This window comes from Haemaphysalis longicornis, unplaced genomic scaffold (genome assembly GCF_048455015.1).
Source record: "Haemaphysalis longicornis isolate Haplotype H1 unplaced genomic scaffold, Haemaphysalis longicornis Haplotype H1 scaffold_6, whole genome shotgun sequence".
Lineage (NCBI taxonomy): Eukaryota > Metazoa > Arthropoda > Arachnida > Ixodida > Ixodidae > Haemaphysalis > Haemaphysalis longicornis.
The window spans coordinates 27168000-27188863 of NW_027526407.1; the positions used below are offsets into that span (position 1 = coordinate 27168000).

Consider the following 20864-nt stretch of genomic DNA (forward strand, 5'->3'; position numbering starts at 1 on the left):
AAAGCATACAGGGACAACTATCTGCAGGCAAAACATGGAAATTACTACGGCATCTACCGTATAATGCGGAATATAGGTAGAGATTTTTTACAGAAAAATTTGCCGAAAAGTCACCCCTCGACCTATATTGCAGTCACTGGCAGTTGTCATCTGGCGACCGGGCAGCCCACGGAGCCCATCCAAACCCCAAAGGCACCATCGCCATCACCATCAATCGGACGCGACGCCATCTTTGTTTTGTTGCTTCTCTCAACCTTTTCTTTCCTCTATGCTTCTTTCGCTGTCAGCGAATGTGTGCGTGCTATTTTCTTCTTGCTCAAAATGAGTTTGGGCACTTGGTGCCAGTTCACAGCAGCATTTAAAAGAAAAGTTGGGGGTTTTACAAGGTCAACGACGTGTCCGCCTTGCGCCAGTTCGGTATCGCCAAAAGAAGTGTTGCTAGCGGCGTTAGCTGAAGGGGCAGCTCTCGGTATGCAACGCTCGCAAGGCCTCGTTTCATGGGCGCTGTTCTGTGCACCTGTGCTGCTGTACAAAAGGGCAAATTGTGTCCGCTAGCGTCGTGCGATGTCTCTACGAATGGATACCCCAAGATGTTTGCTGACCGCCTGCACAGACTGGCTGTCGCTACTGTCTGCACACGAGTGTCCCATGCTTTGCGCTCGCTTCACGATGACATGGTCTTGCGAGTGTTGAAGAAGTGCTGCATAAGCAATTCCCTGGACTGCACCGAGGACGACCTGCTGTGTGGGCAACAGCGAGCCAGAAGCAGTTGTCCAACGATACTTCAGACAGTTTTAAATGAGTAATCTGAGACGAAACAAGTTATAGTCTCAATAAAACAATGGTTGGTACCTAATTATTTTTTTTGCATTTTTCGGCTACAAGGTAAGGGGGTCGACCTATATTCCGCCTCGACCTATATTCCGCATTATACGGTAATTGACCCCATGCAAAGCAAATCAACCACCAACCGCAACCTGACCAAAGTCCTAAATAACTACAAGGGGAGTAGCGATGAACTGCTCAGAGATCTCCAAGACCGATACCTACAGACTGAAAAAGGCCAGCACCCACCACCGCAAGAGTACGAGGAGCTCCCAAACAAAGAATTGGATAGACCTTTCACCACCTCGGAGTTATGGGCCACCATTGACGAAAGTAATAGGAAAAGTGCTCCTGGAGAAGACAACATTACCTACAAGTTCCTCTCTAACATGTCAGCCAGAACGGCCAATGAGCTCCTATGCTACATCAATGAAGCCTGGGAAACATCGCGCATACCGAAGGAATGGAAAACGGCCAAGGTCCGCTTCATCCCGAAGCCAGGCAAGCCCCCGTCCATCGAAAGCCTTCGGCCCATTTCGCTCACGTCATGCGTGGGCGAAGTTATGGAAAGAATGGTCCTGCACAGGCTACAACGATACCTCGAAGAGGGAGACCAAATTCCGGCAACCATGTTCGCTTTCCGCAAACACCTCGGAACACACGACGTCATAGCACAACTACATGAACTTGTCATCAAGCAGGCCACCAGAGCGAGCCCGAGAGCCATCCTCACCCTCGACCTTAAGCGTTTGATAACGTCACCCACGCCAGCGTCCTGTGGAATTTGACCGGAACCGGATGTGGAGCCAGGGCCTTCCTTTACGTAAAGTCCGCAATTTCCTTGAGGACAGGGCTGCGATACTCACCATTGGGGACGCCGAGACGAAGCCGATCCCGTTGGGAGAACGGGGGACACCGCAGGAGTTATCTTTGTCGATGTTCTTTTCCCCGGGGCTTCTCCTCCAAGACGCAGCAGCGCTGAGGATCTGACCCCGAGCATCCTCAACCGACAAACTCAGCCTCCGATACAAAAACTGTACATTTATTTACAGCCCGGCGGGCGACTAAAAAAACAGTACTCGCGCGGAGCCCGAAGACGACGGGCCGAGCTCTCCTGCGCCCGGACCGCGTCTCTTTGTCTCATCTTCCCTTCCTCCTGCCGCTGACGGTCGGGGAAGAAGGAAAAGCCAGTCGTCTCCGTCGGTGGCCATCGCATGTGGTGATGGTTAAGAGATCCGGTGCGCGCAGGCGTTCGAAATGCGCAGCATTTCAAGGCGCCGCACGACACGTGCATTTCATTTATGCACCGCTCGTCCCACGGCCCGCGCCAGTTGGTGCGTCGAAGCGCCCGACAGCAGGGATCCGTCATATCGCCCCTGCTGTTAAAGAAAACGACGCACTACGCCTTGTGCAGGCCTTCGTGATCACAAGGATCACATACTCGGCACCATACTTGCACCTATCAAGAGCACAAAAGGAAAAGCTTAACACCATCGTGAGAAAGGCAACCAAACAAGCCCTTGGACTGCCCGTATATACATCAACAAAACGGCTGTATGAGATGGGAGTCCATAATACCGCGGACGAACTCGTGGAGGCACACCTTTCGAACCAAAGAGTGCGCCTAAGCGAGACTAAACATGGGAGAGAAGTCCTAAGAAAGATTGGATGGAAAACAGAGCCAACGCAGGCAATGGATCGGGTCCCGGAACAATGGCAAGCCAAGATCACTACAAAACCCCTCCCCCGTAACATGGTGCCTGGAGAAGACAACGCCAGAAGAGAGGCGCGTGCCCAAGCCCTGGAAACACAACTGGGCAACAACCCCAACGTTATACAGTTGAACCTCGATATAACAAACCTCGATTTAACGAAATTCGCGATATAACGAATTTTTTCAAGTTTCTATCAAAATTTTGCTAAATCCATGTCTTTTTATCTCGAATTTTTATCACGGCCCATCAAATTTTATCTCGACCCATTTATCTCGACCCATCAAATATCCTAGGCGCCTAGGCTTTTCTATCAGCGTTCACACAAATTGTCAAATCGTTTCACTTGCACGCTTGATAACAGCAATGGCAGCAGCAGCTCCCACGCGTTCAAAACGAGCGGACGGCTGAAGCATGCACCTCTGGAGAAGCTCTCGGGATGGGCGTGCGAGGCGTGAGCCACGATCCCATCGACCATGGTTGAACGTTCGTTCGGAAGTGTGGCATCGCGAACGCACTTGAAGGCACCGAGGCTGAGATGTTGTGGTCAGCGGAGAGCAATGAGGAGCGAGAGGAGTGAGATTACTTCGGGAAATAAATCGCCCATTTCTCTCGCATTCGTTTGTCTGGGTCACAAAGTCCCGTGCGTGTTACAATCGGAGGTGCAAGTTTTTTCGTTTTTTTTTGCCAGAAAAATCGGGTGCGCATTAGAATCGGGTAAATACGGTAGGTGGGGCTATAGTGCCAAATAGACAAATTAAGCGCTATTAAAGTACGCAAAACATGCACCAAATCACACGCCCGCTGCCTGCAGAGATGTGTACTTCTTTCTATAACATCACATAACACAGCATAACATAACGCAGCTGCATACACGGTGCGGGGCCCCGAATATTTACATATGATCATCACTGACTGTGTTGGTTTTCTATTGCAGGGGTCGTCGAATCTGAACTCCGACACGCCACTTTTGACTTCAAATGGAGTTAGACAGCGAGGCAAGAACAGAGAATTGGCATCCTCCAGTTGAATTGCCCCCCCCCCCCCCCATTTTCACACTTCGCCAGATTATTATCAAATATTATTAGAAATTCGCTGAATTTTTTCTCTTTGCATTCAAAGCCCCCCTCCTCCTCCCACCCGATTTGCCGTCCAGCCCTGCGCCGTGTCGGCTGCATGGAACTCGGCCGTTGCTGACCCTCATTCTAGGCTATTAAGTGCGAACTGGGAATGTATGCTGCAAGAGCGTAATTAAGTAAAGTGAGAGCAAACAAGGAAAGCGAGCGAGTTCGCCCGACCACTTTGTTTTACGGCCACTAATTTCGGAATCACAAAACAGATTTCACGCTTCTGATGGTCGTGGCATTTTGTCACTGAGACATGCAACAAAACGGCAAGCTAACGCTGCACCATGTATTCGTAACGGCGACGCAAACGAGCACTGTTTAATGAAAGTGCACGCATAGTGTGCAGGTACGCAAAAGAGCGGCGCACTGCAGCAGGAGAGCCTGCGGTCCGCCGGACTCGCTGGCTTTTTAAAGCGCGATCATCGTCGATTGCGTCACTCTTCTTGGCTGTTTTTTAGAAGTTTTGTCACCTAGAGTATTAGTTTAAACTAGAAATTTCACTTAAAATTTCACTTCGTACGACCATTGATCAGTGAACCTGCGAGTAGCAGACGCCGTCACGGTCCCGGCACTTTCGTCGGCGCTGTAAACGTGTTTAGCGCTGCAAAGCTTTTTCCCCTAATGCCAAGTTGATCGCTAAAATAGATCGGACGCGTCGGGGATAAGCTGGTGACCCCGTCGCAAAATAATCAGGAGCGTCGGGCTCATTTTGCTTCTGTTGACACGGGATCCTATGGGACCCGCGCAGCTTTGTACTAACCGGAAGTACTGCCCGGAAGCCGCTTGCGCAGCGCCCCCTGGGCAGCGCAGGAGGCCTATGAGGAGCACAGTTCCCATCCATTGTGTGCAATCTGCCACTGGCCACCTAGGGTCCAAGTGGTTTTACTTTTGGTTTCACAGCTGTCCTTCGTCAAATTATTTCATATCAGCTGTTTTACTGACCAGACTAGGATCATTAAAAATGCGGAAGGTGCCTTGGGGAAACGTCAGGCAGCGATCTGAATTATTTGACGAACGTTTTCGGGTAAACCTGTGTCATCACGAAGGGTTTGAAAAGAGCCCGGCTCATTCTGCTGTCTGCAACAGATTTTTATGGCTGGTTAGTAATTGCTCCTAGTTACATGGCTGCTTTATTTGCTCAGCTTAGCGTGCGTCTCTACGCACTCGACCCCATGTGCTAGGTTTTTCCCAGTGCCAGTGCTAAGCTTTGGAAACAGCATTAAGCGATTCTTTTCCCCTCTGCAAACGATGTTCCGAAATGCTGGAAGCATGCAGAAAGAACAAATCGTCTGTGGCATGTATATGCAATACTGGTCAAAGTCCCCCCTTTCCGTTCAGCTACTGCATACTTTGGATACAGGGGGCATGTTTTTCTGGATTCAGTGGTAGCGGGCGTAGACTGCACTCCTACAGAGTGAGGAATTGTCAGACTACCCGCAGGCGATCCGCACAGTCAAAAGCTGCAAACTGAAGAGCTCCAGTGTGATCCTTTGCATGTTCAAAGATGTTACGCTTCACAAAGCCCCTGGTGTCATCCAACAGATGACCACGGTTGCCTGGGGGCTCTACAAGACCGACCGCACTCTTCTGCAAGAGAGAGAGAGGCTGACCCTGACGACGACCTCGAAGCCGGGCTCCTCGCTGTGGTCGCTGATCTCCAGGCCCGTCAGGCTCTCGGGCTGCTGCTCCTCGAGGCAGTCGTAGGCGTGCCGATAGCCGTGCTCGCCCCCCGAGGAGGAGGAGACGCCCGCCACGTAGTTGGCCACCTTGGCAAAGCTGTCCCACGTCGTGTCCCACGTCGGGTTCACCAGGAACTTCTGCACGGGGCCGCGGCAGGGACAGAGCGCACATTTCGCTCGACCTCACCTCGCACATTTTGGCCGGCAGCATTCCACATGCAACTCGCGTCACATCAACAATGAGTTCAGCTGAGATTCGGACGGAGTGAAAAACACGTGGGAACCCCAATGACGCTGTCACGGCCGACACAAATTTCAAGTCAATGCAAATTCAACAAACTTCCTGGCCACAATACCTGCGTACACAGTGGGCTGAATTTCGTGTGCTTGTTGAAAAAACACTGCCTCACATAATGATCAGTCGCAGCGTTGAAATAAGCAGTGTGACACCACCACACTTCCATGGCCGGAAGGGGCACGGGAAAATGCCCACGGGAAGCACTCTGCAATGCGAACTGCCTGCAAAATATCACAGCACATGTGCCGCCCACTAGGACGAACAGTGACCCTGGCAAGTTTCATTACGCGGATAATTCGGCAATAAGATACACGACCCCAGCCTGGCATCTTAACTCTTTCGTTACCGCGCCTATTCAAAATCGTTTAATTTGAAAGATACTTTCGGAGCGCCTTTTCACAGCATTCCAGGCATTGCTTGAACAAGTAAAGCTGTTTGGAGTTAGATCGGAAAATGACCTTTCAGAATCAGTTTTGTATTCATTTTTGCAACAAAAACTTGATTTTTGACATGCGTTTGAATCACCTGAGTGTGGAAAAGGGGCGTGGTCATCGCGCGTCACTGCTACCAACGAAGAATGGGTGCCACTTGTAATTATTCTGCATCAGCGTTTGTTTTTTGTTATCAGGGCATGAATGATGAGTCAGCAAACGATTTTCAATCGTCAGGTTTGCACTCTGACAGTAAAAACCCCAGAAATCGGCTGAAAATGTCAAGCCGTGCCTGTTTGCAAAGCTACTTCATGATTTTGGGCAGTTTTATGGCCTTTGTACGCGTTGTTCTAAGTTGTGTGGTAGTTCTACTTACCCCTAGACCGTTCGCGAACAGTTTGCAACAGTTTCGGTTTCGTTTCTGCATTGCGCAATTCATATTTCGCACTACTACGCAGTTACCCAACTTCAAGGCTACCTGCTATGGCGCCTTGAGCGAATGCGACTGACCCTCGAACAAAGCTCCTGATTTCACTGAACCCTAACCCGATTTCTGCAATAAGAACTTCAGATGCAAGTCAAAAGATCGCACCCAGTCGCCAGATATCTGTTCCGATGAGGACAGTGTTTCAAACCGGCCTTACACACTGCCAGCTGTTCGCCTTCCATTTTCGTTTCCATACGGGGTCTAGTGTTGCTGCTTAGTTGTACTGTCTATTCGGACGGAGTCTCCAATAAGTTTTTGTACCGTTTCATTTCAAAATGTTAGGTGGCACTGCAATGGAGGAGGCTCGTTGTGCTGATCTTTTTTATCGCGCAACAGCTACTCGGCCAAAGTTTGCAGGGCACGATTCTAGCGCATTGCTCCTCATTGCAAGGTTACGATTGCGAGTCAGAAGATTATAATAAAGCTCAGCTTTATGTTTTGAGACATAACTGACGGTGAACGTCAACAAACATCAACCACGGAGTTCCGTTTTCAACTTTATGCATGCTTTTCCGCATCGCATGCTTGTTCCAAATATTGTGCTGGCTGTAAATGCAAAGCCAGTCATTGACAACATGTGAAACCACCAGATTTCTTCCATGGAAGCACCCGAAATTGCACATTTTGAATTGGAGGTTGGGCTAGCACCGTGCGTGCTAACATTTTTTTTTATATCTGAAAACCTGTTCCGCACACATCGACATGTTTTCGAGGGCATGTTTTTGAAATGTTTCCCTACAAAATGTATATTCTAATTTCTTTCTACTACGTATGGTTTGTTATATACAGCTCCTTTTTTATCTTTTTTTTTTCAACATTTTGACAAAAACTTTGATTTTCATATTTTTTTCGCAACTATGATATATGAAAACATTTAAAAAACTGGTGTTATTGGAAAGGCCGTTCAATAATCTGCATTTTGTGCTCCTGTAATTAGTACCTAACCAATTATTTTAGCAGAAAAAAAAATGTTTTCTTGGACCCCTAAAAATCGATCAATTTCCCCGCGGTAACGAAAGAGTTAACAAAAGAGTTAACAAAAGAGTTCAGCATTTTCCCTCCATGCACCGTCAAAAGTGCGTATTTTCTGAAGTAGCACTCCCACTGTATTCCCCCAACCACCTCGTGCCAGAGCTTTGATTAACAGGGAATCCTATGCCTCAGGCCTAAACTTTATCCTAAGAAGCCCCTGGGCCCCAATACCTTCCCTATTATGTAGGTCGATATGCCATTTGGGTTAGCAAATACTCGTAGTACAAATTATACGTGACCCCCTTAGTAACATTGGCAACCTTTAACGACCGGCGATGGGCAAAAGTTACCGGGATACATAAATCCGGCTACAGACTCAAGGCTAGCCCAGCCTTACTACTGACCAGCACATACTGTAAGATAAAGCTCACCCCACCAACACGTTTAGAAGAAATAGCTTACTCTGCAGACTTGTTGCCCTGTTTTGTTTCGCCACTCTTGCTTCGTCAACCTATGTCTTACTACCCCGAGAGGTCTGCAACACCGACTGTACATGAAATGCAAACATTGCCAAATGTTGTGTGCACCACCCAACAGAAGTGGTGCATGCACGTGTGCACAGGAATGCTTCCCTGAGGGCACCAGCCACAAAGTAGTGGCTTCACACGGGTTACTGTGAGGCTGATACATGGCACCTCCCCCCCTAACACGACCCACCCACCCATGCACGTTACAACTACGCATTGCGCTCTATCCTCCGGAAGTACCGAGTTGCAAGGGCAGCCTTGGAATTCATCCATGCACGAATGTGAGCAGTTTTTTGACCACACCAGACACCCTGCCCTCGTTCAATGCAGCAGGACTTCATGTCCGCCCATGGGGCGACTCACATGCACGGGCAGACACTGAGCTGGACCAGCCCACAACGCAGACAGAAGCTCCTCCGCTAGCTACCCAACGGAAGAGAACAAAGGCCAAAGCAGCCTTCTCAAAACTCCCCAGGGCCCACCCTTCACCAACTGAGCTGTGCCAAAAGCCCCTCTGGAGCTCTGCACCATAGGTCACTACCCACCTGATCAAAATTTTCCACCTTCATTGTGCCACCCAGAACCAGGGATCATGCATCAAATCTCGCACAATTCTCGGCCACGTGCAGGCACTTATCACGCCTGCCTCCGCTCCTAAGTCAAGATGTGGAAAGCCGCACAGCATCTCCCGACATGTCTGCCTCTTTGTCCTTGCCAATTTCAAGACCAACTGAAGAATTTCCACCCAGAGACAATTCACGGGAGGATTTTTGGGCAACTGGAGCCAGGGCACACACTTTTGAAGAGGCCCGTTTTTCTGCTCGAGTTTGTGTAAAGCAAAGCGGGAGGAAAGACCCCACTCACCCGTATAACATTGTACCTTGACGAAGACTCGGAGAAGAGGTCCAGCTGGTCGAACGATTTCTGCAGGGCCTCCTGCTCGGGCATCTGGACCAGGTACAGGGAGTGGTCTTTCCGCGACCTGTTCGGAGCGAGCATTGTGCGTCGTCAATGGATGCCCACAAGCACTGCTCGGCCCCACGTTCAGGGCAGTACAGTATTTTAACACAAGCAAACAATAGCCCAGTTCCAATTACGGAAGAAGGGATTCTCAATGTGCACAACAGTAGGGAAACTTCTGGGGAACCTGACACCACTCAAATCAATCACAGACAACTGCCCTTATGCCTGGAGAAGTTCCCCGATATTTGTGCACATAGAAGAAAGAACGCCCATGGTTTTTCCCGCAACTTACTGAATTGGTTACGTGGCTCGCAGTCCCTGCCGGCACAGTTGAGACCAAGCTGAGACACGAAGTGCGTCATGAACTATGTGACGAGGACAGCGCGCAACTGGCTGAAGAAATACCGCGAGTGGTGGGTGAAGCCAAGTTGTGCCAAGGTCTACTGTGCAGTACACCGAGACTTGAGCGTCAAGTCAATGGCCTTGGAAGTTCTGAAACTGTTGAACGCAACTGAGCTCACCTATCTGTTCACTACCAAGCACAACAGTCTCCAAGATGTTTAACATTTCCGTGCGGTGCAACAGTTGCCTTGGATTTCGCAACCAAGAAGTGTGCACCACAGGCCAGGAACTTCACTTTGCTCGACTGTGGCCCCACCGAGTTTTTATCCAAGCCAGATCATGGGGCCCCACCGAAAAAAAGAAAGCAATGCTCGTGCGATGCAGCGACTCAAAGGGGAGATGACCCAGTGCTGCTGACGGACTGCCACGCACACAAGACAGGCGAGCCGCAACTGTGCTCACTCATCAGAGGGAGCGTGGCTGCTGCCCGTTGCACGCCCCCCTCCTGCGTGGGCACTCTCCCGCCGGGGACATCTGGTGTTGGGTGATGGCGACCGACCAATTCCCTTGTGTGTGCAAGCTTTCTGCACACGCTAGCAGACACATCGTTGGCACTGGCAGCCAAGGAGTGTTGGTGGCGCTGCAACAGCTGTGGCTCCAAAGCCAACCCAGCCCGTTCCAGCAGGAGAGCGTGCACTGCATGCAGCCCTCCGAGTGGGCACAGGGCGGCTGCCCTTTCGGTGCTCTCCGGGACAGAGCCCTCACTTGGTGCCACACGTGTCGGCCCACATCGGGAGAGAGGGATCCCCACCGTTCCAATCAAGCACAAGCAGCCCCGTTTTCATGCCATCTTGCACATACACGGTGGCCAGGCAGAAGTCCTCCCCTCCCCAATCACACCCTGGCTTCGCCAACAAGCGACACCTACACTGTTGGGTGGCCATGTGACGCCTCTTAACGGCCCTTCACGCTGGCGTACAGGCCACACTTGAAAACCCACATTGCCTGTGCTTTTTTTACAGCGCCAGCCATCAGCGCTATGCGGCCACCATCTGTAGTTCATGGCCACCGGGATGGTGTGCCGGTCAAGGCTCAATTTCGTCCGCATTAACATGCCCACGTGGCTGGGCTTGGTAGCCGGCTTCCGCACACAATGAGGGCACGGTGCACATTTTGTCAGGGCCTTCTCCTCAGCTTGCACTTTTCCCTGCTTCAGAGACTGCAAGGACCGGTGTTGAAAGACGCACAGTACGCAATGAGGGAGAGAGCCACAGGGATGATGAAAATGCTTTTATGCTCCATTCAAGAGTCGGCGGCAACACCCAAAGCGAAAAAAATTGCTCAGGGTGCCATACAAACAATCAGGTATAAAACACAGGTAAACAATGCATTCTTCTTTTTTTTTCAAGTACAAAAAAAAAATACAGCAAAAGTAGGCTGCTGTGTGGACAATGAAAACGCACAAAGGGTAAAAATGCTTTCCAAAGGTTCCTACCTAAAAACAGCAACACTGAAAATGTGACCTGCATACGGGTTACGAGCAAGAAAGTGCCCCTAACCTCGTTTCCACTACAGGGTGTACAAAACACGACATGCACAAGTTCCTTCAACATACGTAGGCTCGTGCAAAAACTACCTCCATGGTAGCGTACATGATTCTAGCTGGAACAGTGAGGTAGTAAGGCATTACCCCTAATGATGCTAAGGCACTACCCAAGGCCCAGGAGGGCTTGTGATGCACATGGGCTCGTTTCACAAGTCATTCAGCAGTGCTACCACTGCAGCTTCCACACTGTTGGGATAGCAAAAACCATGCATGCTGAAAAGTGCACTTAGCCCACAAGCGTCTTGATATTCATCTTGAAAACCAAAGGTTCAGGGATCACTATTGCAAACATTTCACCTTTACAAAATACAACTTTGTTCAACCTGAAAGAACTAGCCTTTGGTAATTCACTCAGTTACGTTCCCGACACGAAAGACATTTTTTTAAACAGAAAGAGGCACAAAATACTGAGAAGCTTTCAAATTTTTTGCTACAGTGGCATAACATAGGCCAGCGCTAAGAACACTCTACAAATGTTATCTTCAAGTTAGCACTGAAGTGAACCAATGAAACAGAACCAGAGGCCCCACCACAATCGCCCCCTCCCGTTTCCTGGTCCAGGTGGTGGCTGCCAGTGGCTCGGCCAAGATACTGCGCCACAGGGAAAGAGGCTGGGGAGGCGCCACTCCTTCCCGTGTTCTTTTTTAAGTGTGCAATGAAATTGGTATCATTGATGTCGGGACAACAGAGCCTCATTGTCTCCATAGCCCCTCAATGAGACAGCCACCCTATTTGGGAAAAGTAGTCGAGCCAGCTCACCAGATTACAGAACACGCCTGGGATCTTGCCATTACAAAATGTGCACTGATAACTGCAGAAGTCTTTCCTCTTCTTTTTTTTGCACCAGAACAAGAAGGAAGCACACCGTTACTTCCACACTTTACGGGAACAGAAACACACCCCATCGCAATCGGTGATGTCCATTTTTAACACAAAAGAACCGAATGGGAGAGCACAGCTGTTGTGGTCTTTACGTCCACAGATTTTCCCCAACCAAGAATCCTAAGCTGGTGCCAAGTGTCGTTGCCTGCAGCATGGCCTCCCCTTACTGAGCGGCTAAACGGTTTGTTCAAAGCACTGGAGCTCTGCTTAGGCCTGCAGTGCTCGCAAGTGTGGCCACACGGTGTGCAAGATAAGCATAACCACCGTTCCTGAAGAAAAGAAAAGCAGCTCAGGAGGCTTCCGCAGTTCCCAGCTGTAATCCCTGAAACGAACAGGCACATTAACTCGGAAGCAGGGCCCCCATTTTCTCAACCGGGAAGCCGTCGTTGTTAAGCGGCGCGGTAGTGCCATGCAAGTGCACGTGTTCTCGGGTTGGGGTGCCGCTTTGAGGGGCGGGAAAAGGATAAGCATCCCTGGAGGCAGCTATCCTTCGAGGGCTCGAAGCGAGGTGCACTTCCCCCCACCGTCGTGTGTGCCGCTTTGCGCCCTCGTGGCAGTGCTGCCTCCAGGGATGCTCATCCTTTTCCCGCCCCTCAAAGCGGCACCCCAACCCGAGAACACGCGCACTTGCGTGGCACTACCGCGCCGCTTAACAACGACGGCTTCCCGGTTGAGAAAATGGGGGCCCTGCTGGGCACACGCCTCGACCAGCCACTCCTTTGCACAGCAGTGCTGAAGCAGTTTGAAAACAGGGCGCTTGGCTGCCCCTTGCTCGGGCAGAGGGGGCCTCACGAGCCACATGTGCGTGAGCAGCCAACGGCCGAGGCTTTTGCGGGAGAACCTTCAGCAGGCCCCCCTTTGAAGACAAGATGCAAGTTTGATTCACTCGAAAGATGGCCTCGTTAGAGACACACCAAACGGAGAACAGCCAGGCAAGCCACCAGCTACTTTCCTGCACTAGATATGGCCCGCTTGTGCAATTGGCCGGGGTCAGCAAAACCGAGCGAAAAATAAACAGCAATTGAAAGCTTGCACAGGAAGATGTTTGCGGTTGAAATTTAGAGTCCACTCTTTCTGTAGAAGCACCAATGGTGGGGTACACAACACAAGTTCTGAATGAACAGATACAAGTATACGCACCACACACGAAACTGCTGCTGGCAGACACTGCAAAACAGTGCCATTGTGCAGGCCATTTTCAGGTGTGCTAGGCACATTTGACACGACACCGGACGACTGGCATACGCAGCACTGCCCCCATGTGACCCTGTTTGCCGAGTCATACCCAACGTTTCACGAAACAATTGCCGCAATCCGCAGCAAAACACAGTGTGCACAGGCCAGTCCGATCACAAGCAAACTGGCAGCCGGAATGGTTGCCAAGTGGAATTGGTGCACCATTTAGGAAGGCTGTCGGCAACCAAGCACATATTGGCACGGCCGCCTGCCAGCCTCGGGGCTCCGAATTAATTTTGACCACTTGGGCATCTTTAGCGTGCGCCCAAATCTCAAACACACAGGCGTTTTCGCTTTTCACCTCCATCAGAAAAGTGGCCGCCGCGGCCAGGAATGAAACCCGCGTCCTTGGGCTCAGCAGCACAACACCATAGCCACTGAGCCACCACGGCGGATGCCACCACAGCCTTTTGCCAAAGAATTGACCCAAAGAACTGTAGCAGGCTTTGTCAGAACTGCCAGGCTTTGTCAGCTCCACCACTATGCCTCGAGAAATGCTCGCACACAAAAACAAAAATCGCCGGCTAACAGCCTAGAGCGGCTCAGAAGCCCCACCTCTGTCTATCCCGCTACTGGGTCTTACCCTTCGACTTGCAAACGGAGCACTCGTCCCATAAGCCCCGTGTACATGGACGCGACGGGGGCGGGGCGAGTTGAGTGGCGGGTTCAGCTTACCTCGACGCGTCCGAGTTTATATGAACCCCGTCCACAGAATCGAGGTGAGGGGAGCGGCGGGGTTCACGGAAAAGGGGCTACCGTATTTTCACGATTCTAACGCGCACCCTCTTTAGCTAAAAGGTAGCTTAATATTTGTGTGCGCGTAACAATCGGGCTCAAAACCGAAATAGGCTTTAAAGCGACCAGTAGCATTGCCATGCGCAACGGACACGAAGTACCCGCAAAATCCAACTCAATCCAATAAAAACAATCCGTCAACACCACGTGAGTGAATTTCGGCGCACTGATTCCTCAATGGCATGCCGCATACCCTGGTCAGCTGTTGCACATTTTTTTTTGTGCTTCTGCTTAGCCCCTAAAGCTTAGAATTATGAAGATCAAGGCACTTGAAATCGCAAGCAACTTCAGTGTTCCCCGCTGTAACTTTATTTCCAGCAGTAGCTGGATAAGCAACCTTGTGAAGCACAATTCATTTTTGGCTTCCAGAGCTGCATGCCAAATAAAATCTCCCTCTTCCAGGTATGTGGTGTCATGTCTTTTCCATCTGCGCAGTACCGTCAGTGTCACATTTTTTTTTTCGAATTTTCCTGAGCGAAGTTACCCGCACGTTACGATTGGGGGCGCGCTAGAACCGCGCAAATACGGTATTCTGCTCCCCGCGGCCCGCCGACTCAGCCCGACGAGCGAGCTAACCCACCCCCTGCCTCCGAGTTGACTGGACTCGCCGCGACGGCTCTCTGACCCACCCCGTCCGCTTATACATGGAGGTGTCGAGTCCAAAAAACCTGTTTATTTCGACTCAACGCGCCCTCGTCGGGTATAGTAACGGGGCTATAGTAACAATGAAGGGCTCCCTTTTTTTCTTCGAGGAACAATTGTGTGTGACGAGGTCCCATGGAAAATCGCCTCACAGTTGCGCAACTGCACTGTAGCACCAAATATGAATTTCCCAAAGCAGGAGCAAAACGGAAACTGTCATAACAAATGTCTTACAAGTGGTTGTAATGGTACTATTACGGACTACGATGTGACCTCCAACTATGAGCAATGGCAAAAAACTGCTTGCCATCATAGACTAACTTCACTAACGAATGCCTGTCAATATTTTTAGCTCATTTGACCAATCATATTACTGCCAGAGTGTAAACCTGATGCCAGAAAATCGACTTCCCATTCGCCACTGGTGCCTCGAGAGCAACAAACTCATCAGCCCTGGCACCCTGGGAAGAGGGACGGGCAGCCAAGCTCAAGCAATGATACGCATTCACTGGATATGCGCCGTCCAAGGGGTGCACGACACAAAACAGCTCTGCTTGCAATTTGCGAATTGAGCATAGTTCCTGGTGAATTACCCGAATGAAACTTGGACGGGCTAGAGTTTTATTCCAGCAGAAAAACACAGGGCTGTGCACTGTGCTCCTGTGGAAGCCCATGTATTCACAGCAGACGGGAATTCCACCATATTTACAAATTCACTGTGAACTACAGTAAAGCCCCGATATTATGCCTTTCAAGGGACCGCGCGAAAGCGTCGAATGAACCGGGTGTCGCAAGATCGGGGTATGCCAGCCTAGCAGGTGGTCTTACGCGACGGTAGGGCTAAGAACTTATTTAGGCTACAATATTTAGCGTGTTCTCGTGTAATTTGTGAACCCCTAACTGAAATTTAAAGTTTCTAAAATTAAACACCCATTTTGTGATCTGCGCTAGCCCGCCAGCCATGCACCACGCGCGCATGCGAGATAAGGCCGACGTGGTTGAGCAAATTGAGAGGGGAAAAGGAGGCGAGAGTGTGAAACTGCCCAGGCCAAGCGAAGTGGGCAGTAACACGAGGCGGCGATTCAAAGAAGGTTGCAAAGGAGCAACAACGCGGCTTTGAAAGACACCGATAAGCAGAGAGCACAGATGGAGGGAGAGACAGCGTCGTGAGAGGAACTTGAATCAAGCGGGCAAAGAAAGTGGTCGTTTGGTCACCGCCATGGGGTGGCGTCGTATCTGATTTCGTGCTCGTCAGCTGGATGGGAGCTTCAAAGTCGCGGTCGGCCAGCCACCTGGACACGTTGGGGCTCTGCTGCTGCGTGGGGCTGCCGAAGGGTAACTCCCGCCCACCAGTGCCCGCCTGTTTGCTTGCATTTCTTCAGCAAGTGGTCCGGCCCACCTGCGGACCTTTCCCCATCAAGCAGCGCCAAACAGGGTTCAGAATAAAGAAAGGTTGTGACGAGGCAGCAAAGCGGTGCAGAAGATGGGACAAACGCCCATTTATCCCCGCCAGGGTCCGTCGTATAAGGCGAAGCGTTGCAAGATTGGGGTTGTTGACCCTTTCACTGTCGGGGGTTTCTGGCCGTGGTGCACCCCCAGTCAGGGAAGCAGCATAGGGATTTATTTGGCTATGATAGCGCCCGGAACGTTAGGTGTCGAAAGGAAAGGGCGTGGGTGAGAAATCGCCTTTCTTCCAGATATTTTCAGGTTGCCGTGCACGCTTCCGGGACGACGACCCCGCCGTTTCAACATCAGAATCTGACGCTGTGGAACTCACACCCCTTTCTTGAATGAGAAACTCTCAGAATGCGAATCCAAACTTGGCTCGTATTCAGATCGGGATCGGGAGAACCACCACTCCTCTACGTGGCCGAAGGCCCCACGCAGTCAGCCATCCTAAAGTAACCGTGCGCATTGAGGAAGCACTTCCAGCAGCCCGCACAATGCACATAAATGGTGCGTTGCAAAATCATGATGGCAGATAGAGATAAAAGGGGGGTACAACATTGATACAACAACCTCGTGCGCTGCTCAGACCAGCAAGTGAGAACACGGCAAGCGAGCGAAAGCTGCGATTCAGTCATATTTCGGTCTATTGGAGAGGCAACGGCGCGCTCAGCTAACCTGACGCGCCGTAGTAGGAGTGGAAACAGAATAAAAAAAAAAAAACCTAGAAACCCCTTGCGGATGGCACAACAATCCCTGCACCCGTAATCGCACGCGTGCTGCATGGTCCCTCATCCCGACAGATATACAGCCTGCGGAGCGACCATGCCCCCCAACAACGAAAGCTGGGCGCTGTGGTTTCGTAGTCTTCAATATACCGTCGCGAGAGCTTGCGAGTGAAAATACAAGCTACTAGAAAGACTCAACAGATGGCGCAAACAGTCCAGGTGCACCAACTTTGCGCCATGGCGCCAATTTTTGAATGCACAACAGAAAATGTACTGGTACATCAGGGACATTGAGGAGGGGAAATTCGAAAACGTACCAGTACATCAGCAACAGCGAAAGGGTTAATGCATTGTTTCTATGGGGAGTTTGCTGGGAATCCAGTGATCTGTCGCATAGAGCGGGTTGTCATCGGGGGACATATCAGCGGGGCTCCACTGTATCAAAGCAGATGAAACTCGGTGTAATGTCAGAGTCGTCTTAGCGGGTGATTGCCATTTAATTTGCTTCTGGATAGCTTCGATTAAACAGATGCTACAGTTGCTTTCTGTAACCACACTCCTTCTGTAGACTGTCACGTATTGACAGCAGACGGAAATTCCGTAATGCTTACCACTTCCCTGTGAACTAATAATGACAAGAAACGGAAACTTGGTGAAACGATAAGTCTTCTTGGGGGCCGATTTCAGTATGACTCTTTCCAAGATACCAACATTACATTAAGAGCTGCAGAGCATTCCCAACACACTGGAGACAAAATTTTTTTCGTGTCGACGCTACACCCAGACCGAGGGACACCGACCAGCGCTGGAGCCAAATGCTGGAAAGCCACAGTTGCAACTGGCGCACCTTTTCTTTACAAGCAGCGGCACGCGAAAACCAGGTCCAATTTTCACATGCAGGCGGTACAAATTTTGCTGAAAATCATGTTTTTGCTGCATAAATGAAAACAAAACCGATTCCAAAAGAGCGTTTCGTGATCTAACCACCAAATGGCTTTGTCTTAAAAATGCCCAAATGCGAATGAATTTGGCACTGATATCATCTATCAACATGATCAATTTCAAATAGGCGTGGTAGCAAAAGCGATTTTTCTGAGGGCCTTTTGGAACACGTCACAGCTACGTCCCCAGTGCAGTGCGAGTACCACCACCGCAGCCCAGTGTCACAGCCTCTTGGGACTAGTACGGATTCTTGGGCAGTGTGTGTTGTGTGTTCTCTCTCTGTCCTCGTTCTTTTTGCGCTATGAATTCATCAAGCCTCTTGGGACTGTTTGCTTGCTTTTCAATGCCCGAGTGTGGCCACACTGCGCACGCCGACTCGCTGTCTTTCCGTTGACAGAACTCGAACTACGAACAGCGTAGCCGCCTGCCAGCCTCACAGGAACCGGAAAAAGAGCCCTCCTCCTCCTCCTCAGAGAATAACGGGAAGCATTTCACTTCGCTCCCTCCCCCCGACACGGTTCCCGAAATGCAGCGAGCATCTCAAATCATGTGTCGCACAACTGCAAGTGGCCAGCCCATTAGCACACACTCAAGCTGAACTCCACAATAAATCGAGAAAGGGAAAAGATAACATGTCCGGTGGCATACAATTCCATAAAAATCCGCAAGGGAAGTGATCACTTGAAACACAAAGGACGGCCACAAGACTCCACACGCACAACACATCTTACACAAACGAGTAGAGCGAACACAGGCAACTAGATGGCCTATGTCTGGCAAAAACTCAACTTGCACACGCATTCAACTGGCAGCCTTTGTCTTGTGATGCACTGCGCAATTCTGCAAGGCCTCAAAGCCCACCAACTGCTTGTTCGCACAGCGACCAATCCAGGGGCCACTACACAACTGCACACGGGAAAACAACCACACCCCTGCATTCCATCCATTCGCGGCTTTGAGGGAAATGAGGCAGCTGCCTTAAAAGAACAGACGGCCTATGCTCATAAAACTTCCCTTCGCTGGCTCAAAACTAAAAAATATTTCCTTCGTGTGGTTCCACGTAAAAAGAGTGCCGCCCACTCGTACAAGCGTGGCGCGAGAAGTTTGATCGTAGACTGCGATTGTGGTTTTGTCTTCAGGCCGTCTTTCCGCAGGACAGTGAAGATGTTGGTTTGTCTTAAGGCACCTACATTTCGCGTGGCAAGAGTCTGGCATGACTTCACTGCACAGCACCAGGCCTCAAGATCTTTCACGAAATGCAATAAATCCTAACAATACACGCACAAAGCCGCATTTACCAATATAGCCTCCAAACAGTCTAATACAATAAAAAAAATGCAGCCAAGTGAACAAACAATGAGACATGCTTAACACGAACAATGCTGACACTGCGGTGATGTTAAATGAAATTGACGGCCACGAGTGCTCCACAAGCCACTCGCCAAAGACAGCAGGAACAAGGAACAAAGGTTAGCCGGAACCTGCTCACAGTGACGACCTCTAACCAACAGGGCTGGGCCTTGGCCCAACCCAGCAACAATGAACCCAGCAACAATGAACCCAGCAACAATGAACAATGAAGTGCTGGGGCCCTTCTCACTCCTTCCCGCAGCAAACAACGGTGCGGCTGTACAGGCCACGTTCAACCCGCCCTGTTCCCCGCGAACGCCTGCGGCCTCCTGGACGCAGAAACCACGGCCGGCCACCTGCTTGCCTCGCTTGAGGCAAAGAACAGGAACGCGTTTGACTCTGGACCGTGTGCCTGTGTAAACGGATAAGCACACACCGTTTAACTGCTGCGCCGGTAAAGCAAGGTTGCACAATTCAACAGAAAGAGAATAAATCGCAACGGGTTTGCCCCCTGCCGTCCTCAGTTGACAGACCAGCGGTGTCTTTCGCTCCACACTTCTGGTGCCCTGACGGAAACTGGCGGTACTGCAGAAGCAGCCAGCCCTGCTGCATTCCGAAACGGGCAGCACCATCTCCTTGGGCCCAGTAGGAGGCATCCAAGTGTCAGCCTTCGAGCTTCAGCACCCCAGACAAGGCAAGCGAGTGGCCCACTGCTTGAGGCAATGCCGGGGGATTTGAGTTCCAGAACAGGACTGGGACAAGGGCTTTCTTCCCAGCAGCGGTGGTCGGCCATCACTGCCGCAGCACTGGCTGTAACAGCTGTCACCGGGCCGCCGCCTGCTGCAGCAGCAGCTTCCTCTTCTTGAGCTCGTAGTAGTCCACCTTGGCCCTGAGGGCGGCCATCTTCATCTTGTGCTCGCGCCTGCGCAAGGAGAGCACCTCGGCGGCCGCCTGCTGGACCACCTCGCACGTCTTGGCCAGCGGGCCCAGCAGGGAGTGGCCGTTCAGGGCCGGGCCCTCCGCCCAGTGGTTGAAGGGCGGGCCGTTCTCCTCCTCGCTGCCTCCTCCACTGGTGCCCTCGTCGGGGGCCTCCCTCTTCTCCCGCTTGATGCCCCACGGGCCGGCCGAGCAGTCGGAGGACGCCCGGCGGCGGCGGCTGCCGTGCCCACTCGGGTGGTGGCTGCTCCCCTCGCCGTTCGTCATGCGGGAGTCCTGCGGCGGGGGCGCCTGCTGCTCGGGGACGTCGGGCGACCTCGGCAGCAGAATCACTTCGGGGTGGTGCGACTCGGAGAGGAACGGGCCGTCCGGCTCCAGGCACGACGAGGGCCCCAGAATGGAGTGGCTCCTGCGGTCGGTTGGCCCACGAGCAAAGAAAGGCACACTGTTATGCCACGCTGTTGCTGGCAGCCTCTCAGAACCAGAGCACAGTACAGCTGCAAGCCAGCCAGAACAACTGTTGCGGTTCATATGGGGCCTCCTCGATTACCAGAGCCGGATTGTCCGCGGACTGCCCAAGGCACGATACGATGCTCTATCTTCCCACGTATTCCTATGGGACTTCTGGTCCGAACGCAGTCTGCCCGCGGACCACCCAGGACTGGTAAATCGATGAGGCCCATTATTACGTGGTACTGCGACTGAACTTGACCAGCACACCATTCCACAGATTAAGTACTGGTCAGCCTAAATTTAACTGAGGACGCAGACAAAGATGAAAGATGAAGCACAAGCCTGCATCCTCTGCATCCTCAGTTAAATTTAGGCTCACCAGCCCTTAATCAATTATGATCCAACTAGCACAGATTCTGCCTATTCCACAGACACACACAGCAGCCTAACATGGGTAGTGCAACTTTTCACATGCAACCAATAGC

General features: G+C 51.2%; 1 protein-coding gene across 6 annotated transcripts in view; it reads right to left on the minus strand.

The window, feature by feature from the left end:
• Positions 1-20864, minus strand: part of Tbc1d15-17 (TBC1 domain family member 15/17) — a 65350-nt gene that overhangs the window by 24852 nt on the left and 19634 nt on the right. For 5 of the 6 annotated variants that reach the window (XR_013316951.1, XR_013316949.1, XR_013316950.1 and 2 more), the window contains exons 5-6: positions 8923-9040; positions 5275-5481 (exon numbers count right to left, since the gene is read on the minus strand). Coding sequence is in view for 3 of the 6 variants with exons in the window: in XM_077673760.1 (XP_077529886.1) it covers positions 5275-5481; positions 8923-9040 (325 nt within the window). In the remaining 3 variants the exon portion in view is untranslated. Of the gene's footprint in view, positions 1-5274; positions 5482-8922; positions 9041-10638; positions 20336-20864 lie in introns of those variants that run through there. The other variant, XM_077673758.1, reaches the window with a different exon arrangement.